General features: G+C 49.5%; 2 protein-coding genes across 5 annotated transcripts; both read left to right on the plus strand.

Moving 5' to 3' along the window:
* The first annotated feature begins 833 nt into the window (after nucleotides 1-833).
* On the plus strand, nucleotides 834-10,009 carry khsrp (KH-type splicing regulatory protein). Of its 4 annotated transcripts, none has more exons than XM_010872649.5 (21): nucleotides 834-1,872; nucleotides 2,974-3,076; nucleotides 3,396-3,455; nucleotides 3,561-3,597; nucleotides 3,708-3,766; nucleotides 4,449-4,532; nucleotides 4,751-4,808; nucleotides 5,008-5,176; nucleotides 5,551-5,649; nucleotides 5,750-5,860; nucleotides 6,315-6,417; nucleotides 7,102-7,107; nucleotides 7,358-7,363; nucleotides 7,602-7,607; nucleotides 7,805-7,929; nucleotides 8,058-8,363; nucleotides 8,465-8,580; nucleotides 8,693-8,787; nucleotides 8,975-9,187; nucleotides 9,439-9,617; nucleotides 9,725-10,009. In XM_010872649.5, the coding sequence occupies exons 1-21, from the start codon at nucleotides 1,786-1,788 to the stop codon at nucleotides 9,731-9,733; spliced, it is 2,031 nt and encodes a 676-aa protein (XP_010870951.1). In that variant the 5' UTR covers nucleotides 834-1,785; the 3' UTR covers nucleotides 9,734-10,009. The 4 variants fall into 4 exon arrangements, with proteins under 4 accessions (XP_010870951.1, XP_034150101.1, XP_010870952.1 ...); XM_034294210.1 differs by having other exon boundaries at nucleotides 4,449-4,520; XM_010872650.5 differs by lacking the exon at nucleotides 7,602-7,607.
* Nucleotides 10,010-10,556: 547 nt separating this feature from the next.
* Nucleotides 10,557-19,069, plus strand: dcaf15 (DDB1 and CUL4 associated factor 15). The gene is made up of 13 exons (XM_013135201.4): nucleotides 10,557-11,117; nucleotides 12,608-12,705; nucleotides 13,009-13,147; nucleotides 13,620-13,726; nucleotides 14,012-14,154; nucleotides 14,244-14,405; nucleotides 14,531-15,127; nucleotides 15,215-15,306; nucleotides 15,812-15,934; nucleotides 16,159-16,241; nucleotides 16,978-17,082; nucleotides 17,196-17,311; nucleotides 17,990-19,069. Exons 1-13 carry the CDS (start codon nucleotides 11,025-11,027, stop codon nucleotides 18,043-18,045), a joined length of 1,914 nt encoding a protein of 637 aa, XP_012990655.3. The 5' UTR covers nucleotides 10,557-11,024; the 3' UTR covers nucleotides 18,046-19,069.
* The last annotated feature ends 38 nt before the right edge of the window (nucleotides 19,070-19,107 follow it).

Consider the following 19,107-nt stretch of genomic DNA (forward strand, 5'->3'; position numbering starts at 1 on the left):
TGGAAGGTGCTCTCTAGGCTATAAAACACAGCCAAGCGGCGATGTCATCGCCATGACGTCATGATATGATTTTTCACAGTATAATGAAGCTCCGTGTTAACAAAAGAACAGACCCTCCCAGCCATTTGGGATAGAACCACTGAACGAGTATTATTAATGGGGGAAATATGCAAATTCCCTAACAGGTGCCTGCGAATCAGATCCAACATACTGGTAGTTTGAAATGACACAAAGTAGTTTGGTGTCATTCTCAATTCATGTTGTGCTTTATGTCCAAGTTCCAAATAGCAACCATTTTCCCGTTCTTTTTACAGTGAGGCACGTGCACAGATGAGGCTCAACCTGTGCAGAGCACATGACCCTTTGCTAACTAGTGCCCTTTCCATTGGACATGTGACCTTCTGCCATTGCGACGTACTCGCGCACACCGATGGTCATGTGTCGTCCGGCTTTTTTTACGGGCGTCACTCTCTCCGACACGTCGTCGGTCCGTGTGAGCGGAAAACACCGCCCACTTTTTCAGATTCATCACATGCCCCCCGGAAGGTCAGTGCACGGTACTGTTTACAGTTCAGTACTTTGTACTATATAGGAGATAGGTGGCAATTTGGGACTCTGCAAATAAAAACAGCATCATTTAAAATATTTTAAATGTTGGAATTGTCACGCTGTTTGTCAAAACACAAATAGACATGGTACTAAGCTAACATTTTGACTAAAGACACTTATAATTAACGCTGGGTTTCTCCTTTGATCTGTGTTTTGACATTTGAGTTCATAGTTAGTTCGTGTTTTTTTATCAGATAAAAAAGCTCCTTATATACCTAGATTAGTGTTAGGAACTTTGCAGATGTTACCAGAGATGTATAACGGGAATTATGGGACCAGAACTCACTCCTTCAAGGACAGCAAATTAATTCATGTTAGGGAGAATGGAAACACCTCTGGTAAAGTAATAACGGAACTTGTACTTGGTCAAATGTCAGCGCAAAACATTTTGAGTAATTCTGGGACATTAGCATACAGGGATGCCAGACTTCAGTGACAGTATTCCACCCACGGCCTCGACAAAAAACCCGGTACAAACACTATTTTTACTACACAACCCTATCTGGTAATCGTCCCGCCCAAGCCCATTTTTGTCCGCAGACTGTCATTAAAACCAGCCCCTTTGACAGGAAACTATCGAATCTGGCAACACGGTTAGCATACGCGAACCAAAAATATGATTCGCTTATTTACCACGTGAACCAGCATGACAACTTGGCCAACCTTCTGTTGGGCGGGAAACATATTACGTTATCCTATTCATTGATGGGGTCCTGCTCAAAACCCTAAAATTAATTAGTATGAAATACGTTAATAAGAAGTACAACGTTACATATACTGCCGGAGATCAGGTTGTTCTTTGTTATACTGTTTCGTTTTCTACTGGTGATATTGCGTGCTTCTACGCAAACTCTGATTGGCTCTTCAAAGAGCGCCTTTGCGGTCATTGGCAGAAGCTGAGCTGTCAATCAAGAATCCCCTTCAGTAGTCAAGTAGGCGTGTCTGCGGTTCAATAAACCAGTAAGATTTCGGTCTGCAGTCGTTACCGCCACCTTCATGACCACCGATTGGTTACTTTAGGAGGGAAGACTGCTAGAAGGTTTGATCCCTACCTCCTCGGCCCTCCCCACACACTTCGCCTTTCTCGTCTTCCCGCTTCTGCGCAACTCTCCCCGGCCTAGCTACCTGTCCAAACCCCGTGTGTGTGTCTGTGTATTCCCCAAACGAGCAAGCAGCATGTCGGACTACGGCTCACCCGGGGCCGGAGCGGGCACTGGAGGCAAGAAAGATGCCTTCGCAGACGCCGTGCAACGAGCGAGACAGGTAAGAGGCGCAAAATAGACGATCTACGGTGGCAGTAGGGGCACTGAGCCAAGTCAGACTGTTTTGTGCGCTAGCTACGATGCTAGTTAGCAACGAGGCCGTCGATGGGTGTCTCGAATCAATGGGACGTACCGGCGTGGTGTGTGTCTCGGCGGCAATGTGGGTGAAAATCAAAATGCTAAACTCGAATTTTATCTACCCCGTACACTCCGGTTGGTGTGAATTTGTTTGGGGTATTACCTAACGCTGGGCGCTCTCTGAGTGGACAGCTAGGTTTAAAATGTTGAGTACAATGTTTTCGATGGTTAGCTAACGTCGTTAGCCCATGTTATCAGCGTGCGTGGCGATACGTGCCTTGTTCTAGCTGGTTGGCTGCTAACTACGTTAGCTCACACAAATTAGTATGGTTTGTAGCACAGTAACTTACGAAATACTTTAATGGTTCTTATAAGTCGGCTCACTAATGTTGATGTGGAGAAACGACGCTATTTCTAAATGTGTATGCTAGCAGGCCCAATGTTGAGTACAGTAGTAGGGTACAGTACCTAACGGTACCTAGTCATCAACCATTAACCTGCCTACTAGTGCTGCTCTGCACTGTTCATATTGCGTTTGGTTATTAACTAGGCAGTTCTAGTTGTCCGGCTATCATAAACCAGAAACTGCCCAAACAAAGTTCGCTGACTAGGATGTTTCCACATGGAACTTGCGTTACTAACTTTCTGAACCACGACTCCGCCAGTTGATTGGACATAACGATACAACCATATCTAGATGCTTCTAGTAAAGTTAGCCAACGTTAAACCAGAGACTTGTAATTAAAGTGCGGACACTAGGTAAAGGACACAACCCAGGTAAATTAGGCCAGTATCTCCGAGATCCTGTTATTGCTAGCAGAACTAGCATATGGTGTATTCATTAGGAACCAGACACAACAATGCGACATGCCTAGCCATGAGTCCAATCAGAGCACTTGTTTTCATTGCTCGTCGTTCTGCTGCGCTGTACGATTAATGCATAAACTCCATTAACTCGCTGAATAATAGTGCAGGGATCTATAAGCATTTCTAAAGAGAACCTGCCTTGTTCTGTGTTCCCCAGATCGCAGCCAAGATAGGTGGAGATGCCGGTGCGCCAATTAGCAACAATGGCGGCGGCGAGGGTTACCCATTCCAAGCACAGAAACGCTCACTTGAGGATGGAGGTAAGCAACTATGGGAAGCAACCTGGGTGAAGGTCACGTGGATCTATTCGACCAACATGGGTGCCACCTATCAGGGGTTTGACAAATGGGTTGGAGGAAGAACATGGGTTAATTTGAACCAGTGGTAACACTGGTTCAATTAGCCAGGGGTACTCTGAAGGACAGTCATGGTTCCAATTTATAATAATGATAGGGTCACGGGCCAGAACTGTGGGCATTTGACCCAGAGGAATACAGAGTTATGATGAGCTGTTTTGTACTGGCACCATACCTCAATGGAGGTGAATGTTTTACATTTTCTTTTTTTTCTTTTTTAAAGACCAACCAGATGCCAAGAAGATGGCTTCCCAGGGAGATAGAGACTCAGCCACTGCTTTGTGTATGTATACCTACACACACACACACTGTTGCTGATCACTGCCACTTATGTTGTCTAGTCTCTGTAGCTCTGACTGTCTATCACTTTTGATTACTTTCCCCGTAGCTATCGGTGCTCAGCTGGCTGCCCTGTCTCAGCAGAGGTAAGAACAGGACCCCATTTTGTTTTTCCCGATGGCCCTGTGTGTTTATTTCCCACGTGTCATTGTGCTTGGGTGAGGAATTCACTTGTCCTTTCTCCCCCCCCACCCAGCGTCCGGCCTTCCACTGTAACTGAGGAGTATCGGGTGCCTGACGGCATGGTGGGCCTCAGTGAGTACACGCGCACACACACACCTCATGATTTAAATGCTTCATCTGAGCCCCCAAATTTAAATGTGCACCCAGATTTCAAAGGCGTCCGTGTGCAGCCCTTTGTTTCGTACACAAGTGTCTGCAAAGTTGTACTGAGTACCTGGTTTGGTTGGCCCGTTGCTGTCCTTGTCCTCCTGGTCATACTTTTGACCCAGTCTAAAATCAAATAGACTCTGGATTTAGCCCAGGGAAATGTATTAATTATTCCAATATCTCACCTGGCACAGCCAGAAGAGGACTGGTCACCCCTCTGAGCCTGGGTCCTCTCTAGGTTTCTTCCTAGCCACTGAAATACAACACTACTGTTGTTTGCTCCTTGGGGTTTAAGGCCGGGTGTCTCTGTAAAAGCACTTTGTGACAACTGCTGTTGTAAAAAGGGCTTTATAAATAAATGAGATACTGAAAGGTCACTGGTTGAAATCCCCCTACCACCGAGGAGGGGGCTGTGGTTCTGTCCCTGGTCAAGACGGTTCTGTCCCCCTGTAACCTCACCGTAACATTACACACGCAGTGTATTGACCCATACAATCTCTTAACAAACACATTCACTCGCTCTCACACACACGTCCACCAACAGTGCCGCCCCCACCGCCTCACAAACACACGCACACACGTGACGTCACTGCTTTTCTCTTGACAGTCATCGGTCGAGGCGGAGAGCAGATCAACAAGATCCAGCAGGATTCGGGCTGCAAGGTCCAAATAGCTCCAGGTGAGCAACTAGGTGCTCGCCCTCTCTTTTTATACCTCCTCTACAATCCCGCCTTACGGCCCCCCGGTCCCTACCTGGTCCACTACTCCAGACGGGCCCTGGCCGGATGTTAGAGTCCCAGGTCCCGCGGTGTGTGTCCATGTAGGGACTAGGGTGCCGTTTGGAACGCACTTGTTGTCTGTCAGAATGTTGTGGATAGACATTGGTGTTTACCCTTAGTTTTTTTTCAGACAGCGGCGGGCTGCCGGAGAGGAACGTCTCCCTCACGGGAAACCCTGAAGCTATCCAGTAAGTGGTTACGCCGCGGGTGGGCCTCCCCCCAGAAGGAAGGAACTATCCTGCTAGCTAGATACTGTCACCTGGGTCAGAGCGCCTCCTCAATTAGCAACATATGAAACCCGGCCGTGTTAATAGATGCGTCTGAGCTGTAGCTCTTGGTCTTCGTTTCCCTTTTTGTCCGGCTCTTACGATCCGTTTCTCTCGCCAGGAAAGCCAAGATGTATCTGGATGAGATTGTGTCTCGGGGGCGGGGAACACCCCCCTCCTTCCACGAGTCAACCAATGGGCAGAGTGGATCCATGCAAGAGATGATGATCCCTGCTGGCAAGGCTGGCCTCATCATTGGCAAGGGAGGAGAGACCATCAAACAGCTTCAGGTTTGAGAACTCACTTGGCACCAAACTATTTTCCACACAGCTGTAGCCAACTATGGGATTAATGTGAAGTACTGTGGGAGAAACAGCTCAGGTGAACATGAAGGGTAAATTGTCTAATGGTTAAATTCCCCTTACTCCTGGTTGCCCCCCGCCCTGCATGTTTTAGATCTCTCCCTGCTCTGTCACACCTGATTCAAATGATCAGCTCATTATCAAGTCCTTCATGAGCTACATCAGGTATGTTAGGGCAGGGAGATCTAAACCATGCAGGGCAGGGGGGGGGGGCGTCCAGGAGCAGGGCTGAGCAACACTGGGCTCGTTGATCAGTTGAGTGTTTGTCGCCGGTACCCGTTGACACCTGCGTTGCCTTACAGGAGCGTGCCGGGGTCAAGATGATCCTCATCCAGGACGGGTCCCAGCCTCCCAACATGGACAAGCCCCTGCGCATCATAGGAGACCCCTACAAAGTGCAGGTACATTGGGCGGCGTGTCGGCTCTCGTCCGTACACTCCCCGTTGTGGCTGACCCTGACCGAGTGAACCCATGTCCGCCGTCTGTCTGCTCTCCCTGCAGCAAGCCAAGGAGCTGGTGAACGAGATCCTCCGTGAGCGGGACCACGCCGGCTTCGGGGACAGAAACGATTTCGGCAACCGGATGGGGGGCGGAGGGGGCGGAGGCATGGACGTGAGTAGACCGTTTTGTCAATCGAACTGACCCCGTCCTGACTAAGAACGATCGGCGCGCTCATATAACCTCGGGCAGCTGGGTCATTGACCGTGAACTCATGAGGTGACTAGTTCAATGGAGGGGGGGTTGCAAATGTATGGCCCAGCAAAGTGGATATTGGTTAAAATTACTCACAGGGACGGGTTTGTTCAGCATGGTGTGATTTGCAAATGGCAGGTTTTTCTGAGGGCCAGGGTGGTACATCTTTCCCGCACGAGTGTCCATGAAGTTTGGGGTCTCATTGCCTTCTTGTATTTACTGCGGGCGTTAAATACCAAAACGCCACTCCAGAATGTTTAATCTGGCCTGTTACAATCCTAACAAGCCTCAACTAGAATGTTTGCAGAGGCCCTGTAGTGGCCGTGTGTCTTCCACGCCCTTCTTTGATCAGTGTTGTTTTTCTATTGGCCAGGTGCCTGTTCCCCGCCACTCTGTGGGAGTTGTGATTGGTCGAAGTGGAGAGATGATCAAGAAGATCCAGAACGATGCTGGAGTCAGGATACAGTTCAAACCAGGTGAGGATTGGTCTCTCAAACGCATCAGATTGAAATGTTTGTAATCGGGTGAGAATGTAATTTATATGAAAAACAATGGTGACCCATGCGTAGTTAAAACTGTCGTTGTTTGCGCCGCCATTAAGCTCTTTGCGGGCGTAGGCGATTCATTGATATTTATTTTGATGAAGACAATACAGCACCGCAAATCAGTAATCACTTCAGTTTAATGTAACTTAACATACTACCATTTCTACGCCTTCTCAAAACGTTTGCAACATCAACATATGAAATTCAACACTACTGTTGTTTGCTCCTTGGGGTTTAAGCCCGGGTGTCTCTGTAAAAGCACTTTGTGACCACTGCTGTTGTAAAAAGGGCTTTATAAATTAATTTGATTGAAATAAATGACGTGGTCCTGTTAAAAAAAAGTAATAATTACATGTAGCCAGGCTGCACTCAGCCAGGAATAGATGTTAAATGTCATGTGAAAGATCCTGAACTCCATCAGCTTCAGGAACAGTCTCCTAATCGTCTACTGTCTGGAAAAGGGAACTTATTGGAACGTCTCATAAAAGCCTTTAAAATGTGAGAAATGGGTTGTGAGGTCAGCAGTAATAAACCTCCCTTCACAACCATAGTTTTAATCTGCATAGTAACTCTCCTTTTTGTCTTGGCCCCCCCCCTCCTCTCTCCCTCTGTCAGATGAAGGTACAGGCCAGTATAAGAGACATACACAAACAGTAGATTTAAAATCACAATGTTAACATTTGTAATGTCATGTAGCCATTTAAACATCTTTTTAAATTTGTGTGCATTTAGTAACTATTTAAAATCATCACTGGACTTGTCTGCACTCAGAAATTCCAAGTTAGACTGTGATAAACCGTAGCCAAGATTTTGGCAACTGTCTTTGGTAACGCTCCTCCCCTTTGTGTCCCCCTCTCTCTCTCCCTGTCAGATGAAGGTACAAGACCATATACAGGCGAAGCACGCGCACACACACACACACACACACATACACACACACACAGCAGATGTAAATATTATCGGGTCAATAAGAGGTCATTTCTGGAGTTATAATGTCCACTCCCATCACCCTGCTTCACTTGGCTGTTTTCATCCATATGGTAACGCTCTCCTTGTTTTTGTCCCTTGCCTCTTCTCTCCCCCCTCCTCCATCTCTGTCTCTCTATCTCTATCAGATGAAGGTACAGGCTCCTAAAAGAGACTCAGACATTTTGACTCAAACCCTCTTTTGGTTGAAATGATGATCATCATGGTGACTCTCTCTTTCTCCATCACTCTTTTCGCTCCTCTGTTACTCTCTCTCTCGTGGTGCCTTCCCCCTCTTCTCATCCCCCCACCCCCTTCCATTTCTCTCTGCCTCCCCCTCCTCCCTCTCTAGATGACGGCGCGGGTCCTGATAAGATCGCCCACATCATGGGCCCACCGGATCGCTGTGAGCACGCCGCCTCCATCATCAACGAGCTGCTGCAGAGCATCAGGGTCCGAGAGGAGGGAGGTCAAGGGGTACGTTCCGGGGGTCAAACAACTGGGTGTCCCGTTACGGCACTCCGAAGCAGTGGCTGATGGGTGATATAGCAGGTTAAAATCCCCCGAGCATCTGAATGGCTGATGGGTTCCTTTCATCTCTCCAGGGTCCTCCAGGTCCGCCCGGCACGGGAGGGATGCCTCAGGGTGGGCGTGGCAGGGGGCGCAGCCAGGGCAACTGGGGCGGTCCTCCGGGAGGGGAGGTCACCTTCTCCATCCCCGCCCACAAATGTGGCCTGGTGATTGGCCGGGGTGGCGAGAACGTCAAGGCCATCAACCAGCAGACGGGCGCGTTCGTGGAGATCTCCCGCCAGCCACCGCCCAACGGGGACCCCAACTTCAAGCTGTTCATCATCCGGGGGTCCCCTCAACAGATAGACCACGCCAAGCAGCTCATTGAGGACAAGATTGAGGTACGAGCAGGAGAAGAACAACACCCGCTTAAAGTAATTATCCCGGACGGGGGGGGCGCAGTCGGGCCAATCGTAAAAGCCCCTTTCTCTATCTCCTCCAGGCTCCACTGTGTCCTGTCGGAGGAGGACCTGGAGGTCCCGGTCCCGCCGGTCCCATGGGCCCCTACAACCCCAACCCTTACAATCCGGGACCCGGGGGTCCCGGCGGCCCGCCACAGTAAGTAAACCTGATCCAGTCAGACATTGCGTATATATGCTGCCTGGACACGCCAGCCGCCATGGTAACCAGCATGTTTGACTGTTCCGCTGACTGTGTCCCTTGTCCACAGTGGAGGCCCCCCAGGCGGTCACGGTTACGGGGCCCCTCAGGGCTGGGGCAACACCTACCAGCAGTGGCAGGCCCCTGGAGGCCCTCACGATCCGAGTGAGTGGACCTAGTGGAAATGGTTGCTAGGGGATATGCGCGGTTGTCAACTTGGGAGACCCAGATGTAGCCCATGACACACACACACACGCACGCGCACACACTGACGCTTTAGTTCTTCGGTGGTGCCGGACTGGCGCATACTCGAATTTCATTGGGTAACATCCTTCCCCTCCCCCGTCCACAGATAAGGCAGCGGCAGATCCCAACGCGGCGTGGGCGGCCTACTATGCCCAGTACTACCAGCAGCAGCAGCCAGGGGGCGCCATGCCTGGCCAGGCCCCCAACGCGCCCGCGGCAGCCCCGGCCCAGGCGGACCCATCTCACGCAGCCCAGACTGCCGGCGGCCAGCCGGACTACACCAAGGCCTGGGAGGAGTACTACAAGAAGATGGGCATGGGTAAGCCTGTTGTATACGTCGGCCAGTCGGGGTAGTGCTGCATTGGGGCGGGGGGTGTTGGGCGTGTCTCCAATGGCACAGCAATGAGGGCTCTGGGTCAAAGTATACCTGCGGGTTTAAACGGGGCAAATTGGCTAAATTATCGGCCGTGTACCCAGATCTATCCACGAGGGTTGGCGTTTATGGCCGTATTTGGACGTAGCTTGGCCCGTTTCCTCTAATCCCGCCCCCGGTCCTCTCTCTCTCCTCAGCCCAGCCAGGTGGAGGTGCTGCGGCTGCAGCGGCGCCTGCTGCAGTGGTAGCTGGGGGAGGAGCCGGCGGTCAGCAGGACTATAGTGCAGCTTGGGCGGAGTACTACAGGCAACAGGCGGCGTACTACGGCCCCGGGGGTGCCCCTGGACAGGCTGCCACCCCTCAGCAAGGACAACAGGTATACACACACACACACACACACACACACACACGGGTGGACTTGGCAACCAGTGGGATGAGCGACATGATGGATGAACATCTCTCCATTCTTCCTGTGTTTCCCAGGCCCAGTAAAGCTGCTTCAGACGGGACCCCGGACGGCCAGGCACGGATGTGGAGGGCTCTGGCTCCATGTTAGATGCAGATCCCAACCCATCCAGCTCTGGACTTTTTAAATGTTTTCTTCTGAGTTTCAGTCTTGTTTTTTTTTTTTTTTTGGTGATTTTTGTTGACTGAAGCAAAACCTTCCTCCCTTGTCCTCCAATTTCACCCCAGTAGCCCTCTGCCCTTTACCTGAAATCTAACCCTGGTCTTTTGTTCTCTTTTTTTTGTATTTTACAAAAAAAAAAACTGAAAGAACAAGTTCTAAATGTTTTGCTGACGGTAAAATTAATTGAACAGCCTGTTATGGCGTTTTTCATTTTCTTTTTTCGTACCCGTACCCAGAACTCCCTGAGGTGTCGGAAGATGAGAATGGAAAGGGGCTCTCCGGATCATCGGCTTAGTTAACACCCATCTGTAAAATACATGGACTTGCACTTCTCTTGTTTGTTTTCTCTGAAGGGGGAAAAACTGTCTAGCAGTACTTTGATAATGATTACTAATATTCAGCATCAGTTTGTAAAAAAAAAAACAGTATTTTCTTTTTTTTTATTATTATTTTGCAAGCAAAAGGATATTTTTTTGCTTTTAGGCTTTTGTTTTAATTTTTTTTTTTAAATCTCTAGTTCAGTTTAAACATTCCCTGTGTTGATGTAGCAGGATTTCTTCCCACACTTTTAATTTTAGAAAATAAATTCTCCCCGAACGTTGAAGGGGTGGGCATGGGTGAGTGCATGTGAATGTGTGTGTGCGCGTGTGTGTACGAGCGCCTGTCTATAGATGCTTGTGTGTTTGTGTACCTATCTCTGTCATGGTACTGTGTGTCAGAGGCTCTACCCCCCCCACCCCCCCCTCCATTGCTGACTTGTCAGATTACTGCGTCTTCAGGTGGGATGCCTGTTTTAATTTTTTCCTCCCATGTTCCAAGAAGTCATGTATATTGTATGCCTTTTTTCTTTTCTTTTTTTTACTTTTTACTGCTTGTTTTTAAAAACTTCACAATAAAAAAAAAAGTATTGAGATTTCTGTTTGATTCTTATTTGAATATTTCTGCTAGTCTGGGTATTAGCTGCAGTCTTAGTGCAATAAATAGAGAAGTTTGACCCCAACAAACACATTGTGTAGCCAATCATTCGCGGGTAGGTTCAGATTGGATCGATGTTCACATAGGCCAATCAGGGTGCTTCTTCTGAGACCGAGTAGCCTATTGGAAGACCAGACACTTGCATGGGAAATTCGGTCGCGGGGAACACTACAGTGGAAAATGGCGCCCAGCTCGAAAACAGAGAAGGACGGCAAACAAAAACTGCAGCGAAAACACAAAGAACATGTTGTCAAGCTTCTTAATCGTGGCAAGGTATGCAATAAATCAGACGATAGATTGTCACGAAATAGGTTTTTGACGAGAACATAAGCGTGTAGCAGGGTTAATGCCGGATGCTAGCTAGTAGTAATAGCAAGCTAGCCAGCGAAAAGGGGATCCTTTGGGAAAATCTCAAACGTCAAGTAAAATTAATGTTGTTAGCAAGTCTTTAACCGCCTTCTAACTAGTCCATATAAATCGTGTTAAAATAGCCAACTGGTTGCTAGTCTGAGATAATGTCGCTAGTTGACTATCCAGCTACAGGCGGCAGCTAAGTAATGATTAACATTTGTAGAAGTGAGCTGGCTAATGTTCGCTGTGTATTTTGCGGATGTTTTTTCTTTTTCCTAAGACAAGTTGAACTCACTCGCTTTCCACTCAAGCGGCCGTTTGCGCTCAAAGCAAGGCATTTGCCGTGTTTTTCAATTCAGGTCATTGGTTGTGCTGGCTTCTCTTTCTGCTCAAAATCATGCTGGATAGTAGTTAAAAGGCTGTTCATTATCTTGTGAAGTCCGTTGTGTTTATGTTGGTCTGGGACAAAACCCTGCGGTGAGTTCGTACACAAGCGCACGAGTAGCTGAAGCGCATGCTTTCCGGCTGAGGGATAGATAAGCTACGTGAATAGTCTGCCTCACGGGGTTGCCTATATATCTGCCACAAATGTTTTAAATCTTATGTAGGCCTACTGAAATAGATCCTTGATTTCGGAAAGGTCTTGCCATCGCACTACCGTTCAATCGGCTGCATTCCTACAATAAGCTTAGTCAAAGCACGCTTTTTTCTCATACTACACTGACCAAAATATATAAACACCCATTTTAAAGGTTTTACTGATTTACAGTTCAAGAAAGTCGGTTAGTTAAAATGAATTAATTTGGCAGTAATCTATTTATTTCACATGAGTTGTTGCCCAAAGAAATCTGTTCCAATGCCAAACTGTAGTCAGATAAAGACACGATGAAAAGCATGCAGATGAGCCTCCCCATGAAGGTCTGATAGTTTGTACAGAAATTCGTGGTTACACATGGTCTGTGGTTTTGAGTCTGGTTGGAGGTATTGCCAAATTCTCTAAGTTAACATTACAGGTGGCTTATGGTAGGGCAAGGACCATTAAATTAATTGACAACAGATGTGGTGGAATCAGATTTGGTTTTTGCTTGTAGTGACTTGATGAATAACTGTAATTATTATGAAACCCATTTCATAGTCATGGTCAACATGTAATGTCTGATGGTTGGTTACCAGACGACCCAGTGTCACTCTGGGTTTATTCCAAACAGAATGAGGGTTCGGTATGTCTTTGTGACAGCGGAACATGTGCCTGGATGCCAAACCTGATCAGAAACACAACGTCCTTCAAGCACCCAACTTCCTAACCACTTTGGGTTCCCCAACCGATTTCGGCAGAGCTCCGTCGTCACTGCGGTTCTTGAGGGTACGTTGAGAAAGTCCTTCGCTGACTCCGGTTATTCTCTCTTCCGTAGTTGTCGGGCCAGTATTCTCAGCGGTTGTTCCGGAAACTACCGCCCCGAGTCTGTGTTCCCCTGAAGAACATTGTCAGCGAGGAGTTCCTCCGAGCGGGGTGAGTGATGTCTTCTCCCTCCCACGTAGTCATGTTTAATACACGCCTCACTGGACCTGTCATGTACACTAACCCCAGATAAATGACAGGGGAGCTAGTAAAGCTGTAAAAGTGCATTTATTAACACCTAAAGTTATTCTGTTCCAGACAGATAATATGAGGCCACATGAGGTTGAATTACTGTTAAACAGATGGAAAAGTAGTACAACAAAAAAACATCTGAAAAGTGGTACAATTTGACTTTGACAACGACAACAAAATGGCGTTCCGTTAATTGTTATAATGCTGTGTTTCTGGTTGCAGACACATCTTCCTAGGGTTCACGAAGTGTGGTCGCTATGTGCTGTCCTACACCAGTGACTGTGGAGAGGATGATGACTTCTCCTTCTACACCTACCATCTCTACTGGTGGGAGTTCAATCTGCACAGTCGGCTCAAACAGGTAGCTACCACAATACCAAACTCGCCTCATATTAGTAGCTACCACACTACCAAACCCGCCTCAAACAAGTAGCTACCACACTACCAAACCCGCCTCAAACAAGTAGCTACCACACTACCAAACCCGCCTCAAACAAGTAGCTACCACACTACCAAACTCGCCTCAAACAAGTAGCTACCACACTACCAAACCCACCTCAAACAAGTAGCTACCACACTACCAAACCCGCCTCAAACAAGTAGCTACCACACTACCAAACCCGCCTCAAACAAGTAGCTACCACACTACCAAACTCGCCTCAAACACCTAACCACCAGAACCACCATACCAAACCTTGTGTATGTAGGAGTGCTGATGTATGATCTCCCAGTCTACGTAATCTAAAGAAGAAACGTTGTTTCTGCGGTGCCACTTTCCTGCACGCTCTATTCTCGTGTAATGTTACAGTCTCCCTGCCTCCGCCCCGCCACAGGTACACCATGTGCGCCTGTTCTCAGGCGAGGATATCTACAGTGACCTCTACCTGACCGTGTGTGAGTGGCCCAACGACCACTCCAAGATCGTCATCTTCGGTTTCAAGTAAGAGGACTGGCCGTCTCCGTGCCTGATCGTTTCTGTGCCACGCCCCGTAGCGGGATGCAAACCTGTGCCACGGGCAAACCGGAGACAGTAACTTGCACATTTGTTGAATTGCCTTGACCAGTTGAGGCCATTTTTAAGGGTTTAAAGTGTTGTTGCCAGGTTACGTGATTGATTGGGGGAAAGTTGCCAAGGGAACCAATACACATAATTTTCCCTCTCCCTTCCAACCATTCTTGTTCTCTCCTCCCCTGCCCTCCTCCCCTGCCCTCCTCCCATGCCCAGTACGCGTAGCTCCAGCACGGTGTTGATGAACCTGATGATGAGCGACGAGAACAACAGGGACATCTACATCACCATCGCCTCCATGCCCCCACCTCAGCCCTGCTCCCAGTGCTGCCCTGCCAGTGCCTCCAGCGTACGCACAGGTATGCACGTTGCCTTCAGCGCCCTCCGTTCACACTGACGAAGTCGAGCGTTGGTCTTAAGACGGGCTGTTCTCACGGTGCTCCTGCAGGGGGCGGAGTCTGCCTGGAACACGGCTACGTGTTGAACAGTCGCTACCAGGTGGTCTACCCGTTCCCCACCTTCCAGCCTGCCTTCCAACTGAAGAAGGACCAGGTCATTCTCCTGAACACCTCCTATTCTCTGGTGGCATGCTCCGTCTCCCTCTGTTCAGGTACACACACACACACACACATACGTGCGCTGTTGTGCCGTCTCCCTTGTTTTCCTCCTCCTCCCCTAGCTGTTCCTCCTTGTTTGTCCCGCGTGATGACGGTGTGTTTGTCGTCTCCTCGGCAGGTGAGCAGGGTGAGTCGTCCCAGATCTTGTTCAGGAGGAGAGCGTCTGCCCCGCCCTCAGGACATCAGCCTCCTCCGTCACCCTCCTTCTCGTCCTCCTCCTCCTCCTCTCATGGTTCCCCTCACAGACGCTCGTCCACCGCCAAGCCAAGCCCCGCCCCTCTCTCCCCTGGTCAGTCCCAGGCCGCCGCCCGGGCCCGAGAGTTTGCCGCCGACCTGTTCAGACGTGCCCAGGGGGGAGGGACTGAGAAGGAGGGGGGAGAGAGGAGAGGAAAAACTCAGGCAGGAGAAGGTGGTGAGACGGGCAAGCAGGGAGAGAGCGAGAGGGCCGGAGAACGGACGGAGGAGGCGCAAACTGACCAGCTAAACCTCCTGCCACAGCCCTCCGCTTCCGCCGGCAACCGCGCCCCGCATTCTCCCCCGTCGCACCGGGACCCCGCTCCGTGCGGCGCGGCGACGTCCCCGGCGCGCTCCTCCTCGCCCCCGCCCGCCCCTCAGTGTGGTCAGGACGGGGGCGGCATAGAGCCCGGCTACGTCAACTACACACGCCTGCAGTACTGTATGCAGCAGCCGGGGGCGCCGGAGCAGGACGCGGGAGGTGATTCATTCATTTTAGAGGGAACCCAAATGCAATCACAACGCAAATGTAAAACTCTCTGTGTACTAACCCCCCCCCCCCCCCCAGGTTATGAGGACGACAAGGTGCAGCTGCCGTTCAGCGTGACAGACCTGAAGGGGCGCAGCCTGCTGCTGGTTCCTGGGGCCCACAGTGGACAGGTGGGTGGCGGGAGTGATGGGGGAGATCCGTCAGCCAATGGCGGTTGAGCTGCGGGACGGGTTCAGGAGAGGGCGTGTTGTGTGTCGTCTGACTCGTGGTGGATGTGGAGGTGACGTTAGGAGAACATGGGGAGTTTTCTTCTGAACCCCATGCGTGCAGTGTCGTCCTGGACGATGGGAGCAGTGACATGGGTTCATGGGTGCTGTTTGACCCCCATTTTCAGGGACATATTATCTGGTCCCCAGCTTCTCCAGTACAGCCTGGCCCTCAGAAGGTCAAGGCCGTGTGACCCTGTCTGACCTACAGCTCTGCAGCTCGTAACGTGTTAGTGCTGGAGTACAGAGCCAAAACAGAGACACTTAATACAGTTGAACCATCCTGAGTCTACACGGCAGACAGGCTGCAGTTAGAGGAGGGGGGATTAGAGGGGGTCACTGTGCAGAAACGCCAGGTGAATATACAGCTGAAGTGTGTGTAAACTGTGTGTGTGTGTGTGTTCTACAGAGTGTGTGTGTTGAGCAGCTCACTCTGGACTTTGAGTATCTGATCAACGAGGTGATCCGAAATGACGCGCGCTGGGCCCCTCAGTTCTGCTCCTTCAGCGACTACGATGTTGTTATTCTGGAGGTACACACACACACACACACACACACACACTGCTTGGGCATATATACACGCCTAGCTAGGTGAGAAGGTATGAAAGTGTACGCATGCTTCTTTGCTGTTTCCACTAACTAGTGTGTTGACTCATACATTTTGTTATATTACATTCAGCAAGTAGTTGCAACAATTTCCATTTTAAACCTTGAAAATGTTCCTAAAGAGAAAGTGTGTGTGTGTGTGCGTGTCAGGTGTGTCCAGAGACCAACACCGTGGTGATCAACATCGGTCTGCTGCTGCTGGCCTTTTCCAACGCTGAGGAGGAACACTGCAGGTCAAACCCTCTGACATCACCTGTGTCTGTCTACCCTCTGACATCACCTGTGTCTGTCTACCCTCTGACATCACCTGTGTCTGTCTACCCTCTGACATCACCTGTGTCTGTCTACCCTCTGACATCACCTGTGTCTGTCTACCCTCTGACATCACCTGTGTCTGTCCACCTTCTGACATCACCTGTGTCTGTCTACCCTCTGACATCACCTGTGTCTATCTACCCTCTGACATCACCTGTGTCTGTCTACCTTCTGACATCACCTGTGTCTGTCCACCTTCTGACATCACCTGTGTCTGTCTACCCTCTGACATCACCTGTGTCTGTCTACCCTCTGACATCACCTGTGTCTGTCCACCTTCTGACATCACCTGTGTCTGTCCACCCTCTGACATCACCTGTGTCTGTCTACCCTCTGACATCACCTGTGTCTGTCTACCCTCTGACATCACCTGTGTCTGTCTACCCTCTGACATCACCTGTGTCTGTCTACCCTCTGACATCACCTGTGTCTGTCTACCTTCTGACATCACCTGTGTCTGTCTACCCTCTGACATCACCTGTGTCTGTCTACCCTCTGACATCACCTTTGTCTACCTTCTGACATCACCTGTGTCTGTCCACCTTCTTCATCCCTCTATCATCTCCCCCCTCTTTCTGCCTTTCTTCTTCTGTCTTTCTCCTGTCTATTGCTCGGTGTGTGTAACTGTGTGTGTGTGTGTGTGTGTGTGTCCAGACCCAACACCTACCACTCCAGCCTGCAGGTGAGCTGGGACCTCAACACTGGTGTGTGTTGCACTGTCGGGGTCGGTGACCTCACTGAGGTCAAGGGTCAGACGAGGTGAGAACTCCCTATTTTATTGCCGTTTCACAACGAGGCATCATGCGTTGTCACTGACCCCCCCCCGTGTGTCTCCCCCCCCCCCCCCCCCTCCCCTGTGTGCCCTCCCCCAGTGGCAGTGTGTGGAGCTCCTACAGGAAGTCTTGTGTCAACACTGTGATGAAGTGGCTGGTCCCAGAGAGTAGCTCTCGTTATATCAACCGCATGACCAATGAAGCCCTGCACAAAGGTACACACACACACACACACAGAGTTACACACACACACAGGAAATTTAATTGCTAAGTGAGGATGGGAAATGTATAGCTTAAACAAAGACACATGCAGACAATGGTCGTGAATTCTAACTGTCACTCAAGACAGCTGGGGACTAGATGGTGCGAAAAGAAAACTCTTGATCTGCTGTGTTTGAAGTTCTGATCCCTCATTGGTTAACATTTTGACAGATAAGCAGGTGGCAGCTGAGTGACGTTGTGGCCTGTCCCCTCTGTCTACTGTCCCCTCTGTCCCCTCTGTCTACTGTCCCCTCTGTCTACTGTCGCCTCTGTCTACTGTCCCCTCTGTCCCCTCTGTCTACTGTCCCCTCTGTCTCCTCTGTCTCCACTGCCTACTGTCTCCTCTGTCCACTGTCCCCTCTGTCTACTGTCCCCTCTGTCTACTTTCTCCTCTGTCTCCACTGTCTACTGTCTCCACTGTCTACTGTCTCCTCTGTCTCCACTGTCTACTGTCTCCACTGCCTACTGTCCCCTCTGTCCACTGTCCCCTCTGTCTACTGTCCCCTCTGTCTACTTTCTCCTCTGTCTCCTCTGTCCCCACTGTCTCCTCTGTCTACTTTCTCCTCTGTCCACTGTCCCCTCTGTCTCCTCTGTCCACTGTCTCCTCTGTCCACTGTCCCCTCTGTCTCCAGGCTCCTCTCTGCAGGTCTTAGCTGACAGCGACCGCAGTACCTGGATCGTACTATGAGACACACACGTCAGTGGGAGCGGGCAGCAACGGGAGAACATGGGTCGCACGTGGAGGGGCTCAGGACCAGAACCTGGGTCGCACGCGGAGGAGCTCCGGCTGACAGAAACACACACTGAAGACCTATGAGCTGCTACGCTAGCAGCCTGGCCGTGTCATGCCATTCCCTGTGTAGTGAACTGGGTTTGACCAGGAGGAGGGGTTAGGGGCTGTGTTGTCAGGGCTCATGGAGTGATCCTCCCACCAACGGGAATCTGGGCCTAGTTTTGTAGAAGTGAAGGGATGTGGGAGAGGCATTCGGTATGTTTTCGTATTGAGGTTCTGTTTGTTTTACAATTGTGAAGTGTAACAATTTGCATCCCGTGATTCAGAGCTGGACTGAACAAAGATTGTTTGTTTCTTAGGTGTATGTTTTATTTCCGTGTCTATTGTGATTGTGTGTCTGTGTGAGCGCGTGTGAGCAATGTGTGTAGCGATATGTGTTAATGCATAAATTCTGCCACTGTTTTTGGACTGAAAGTCTGTTCTCCAGTCCAGTCTGAACCAGATTTTGTCCTGTTTATGTGTGTGTGTGTGTGTGTATATATATATATATATGTGTGTGTATGTAACGCACAAACTAAACCATATTCTTCCGATTACAGCAGGATTTACATATTACTGGACCTAATCCTGTTGTTAGCCTACATTTCCTTTAGGTGCCGATCTAGGGTCAGCCCCTCTTCTGTATTCATGTGTTTTTATGTGATGTGAGTTAGGGATGTAAAATTCTGGTACATTTTCCCAAAGGCTCTTTTTTTCTTTCATGGTTGAAGGATTACAGATGATCTGCACATTTCCTCGTTTCCGGCATCTCCCACTTTTAAGAAATCTAAGAGTTGGTGGTTTTCCACCCTTGACAGAGCAGAGGCTTATGGGAAATAAAGCTCAGTCGCCAGTTTCTGTATCTGGCTGTATTTTAAAGACTGGACGGAGAATATGCTTCACATTAATATTTTTGATAAAAATAAACAATTGAAAGTTTTGCCATTGTTTCCTGCATGTGTAAAGAACACAGTGTGA

The sequence above is a fragment of the Esox lucius genome, chromosome 9 (assembly GCF_011004845.1).
Source record: "Esox lucius isolate fEsoLuc1 chromosome 9, fEsoLuc1.pri, whole genome shotgun sequence".
NCBI lineage: Eukaryota > Metazoa > Chordata > Actinopteri > Esociformes > Esocidae > Esox > Esox lucius.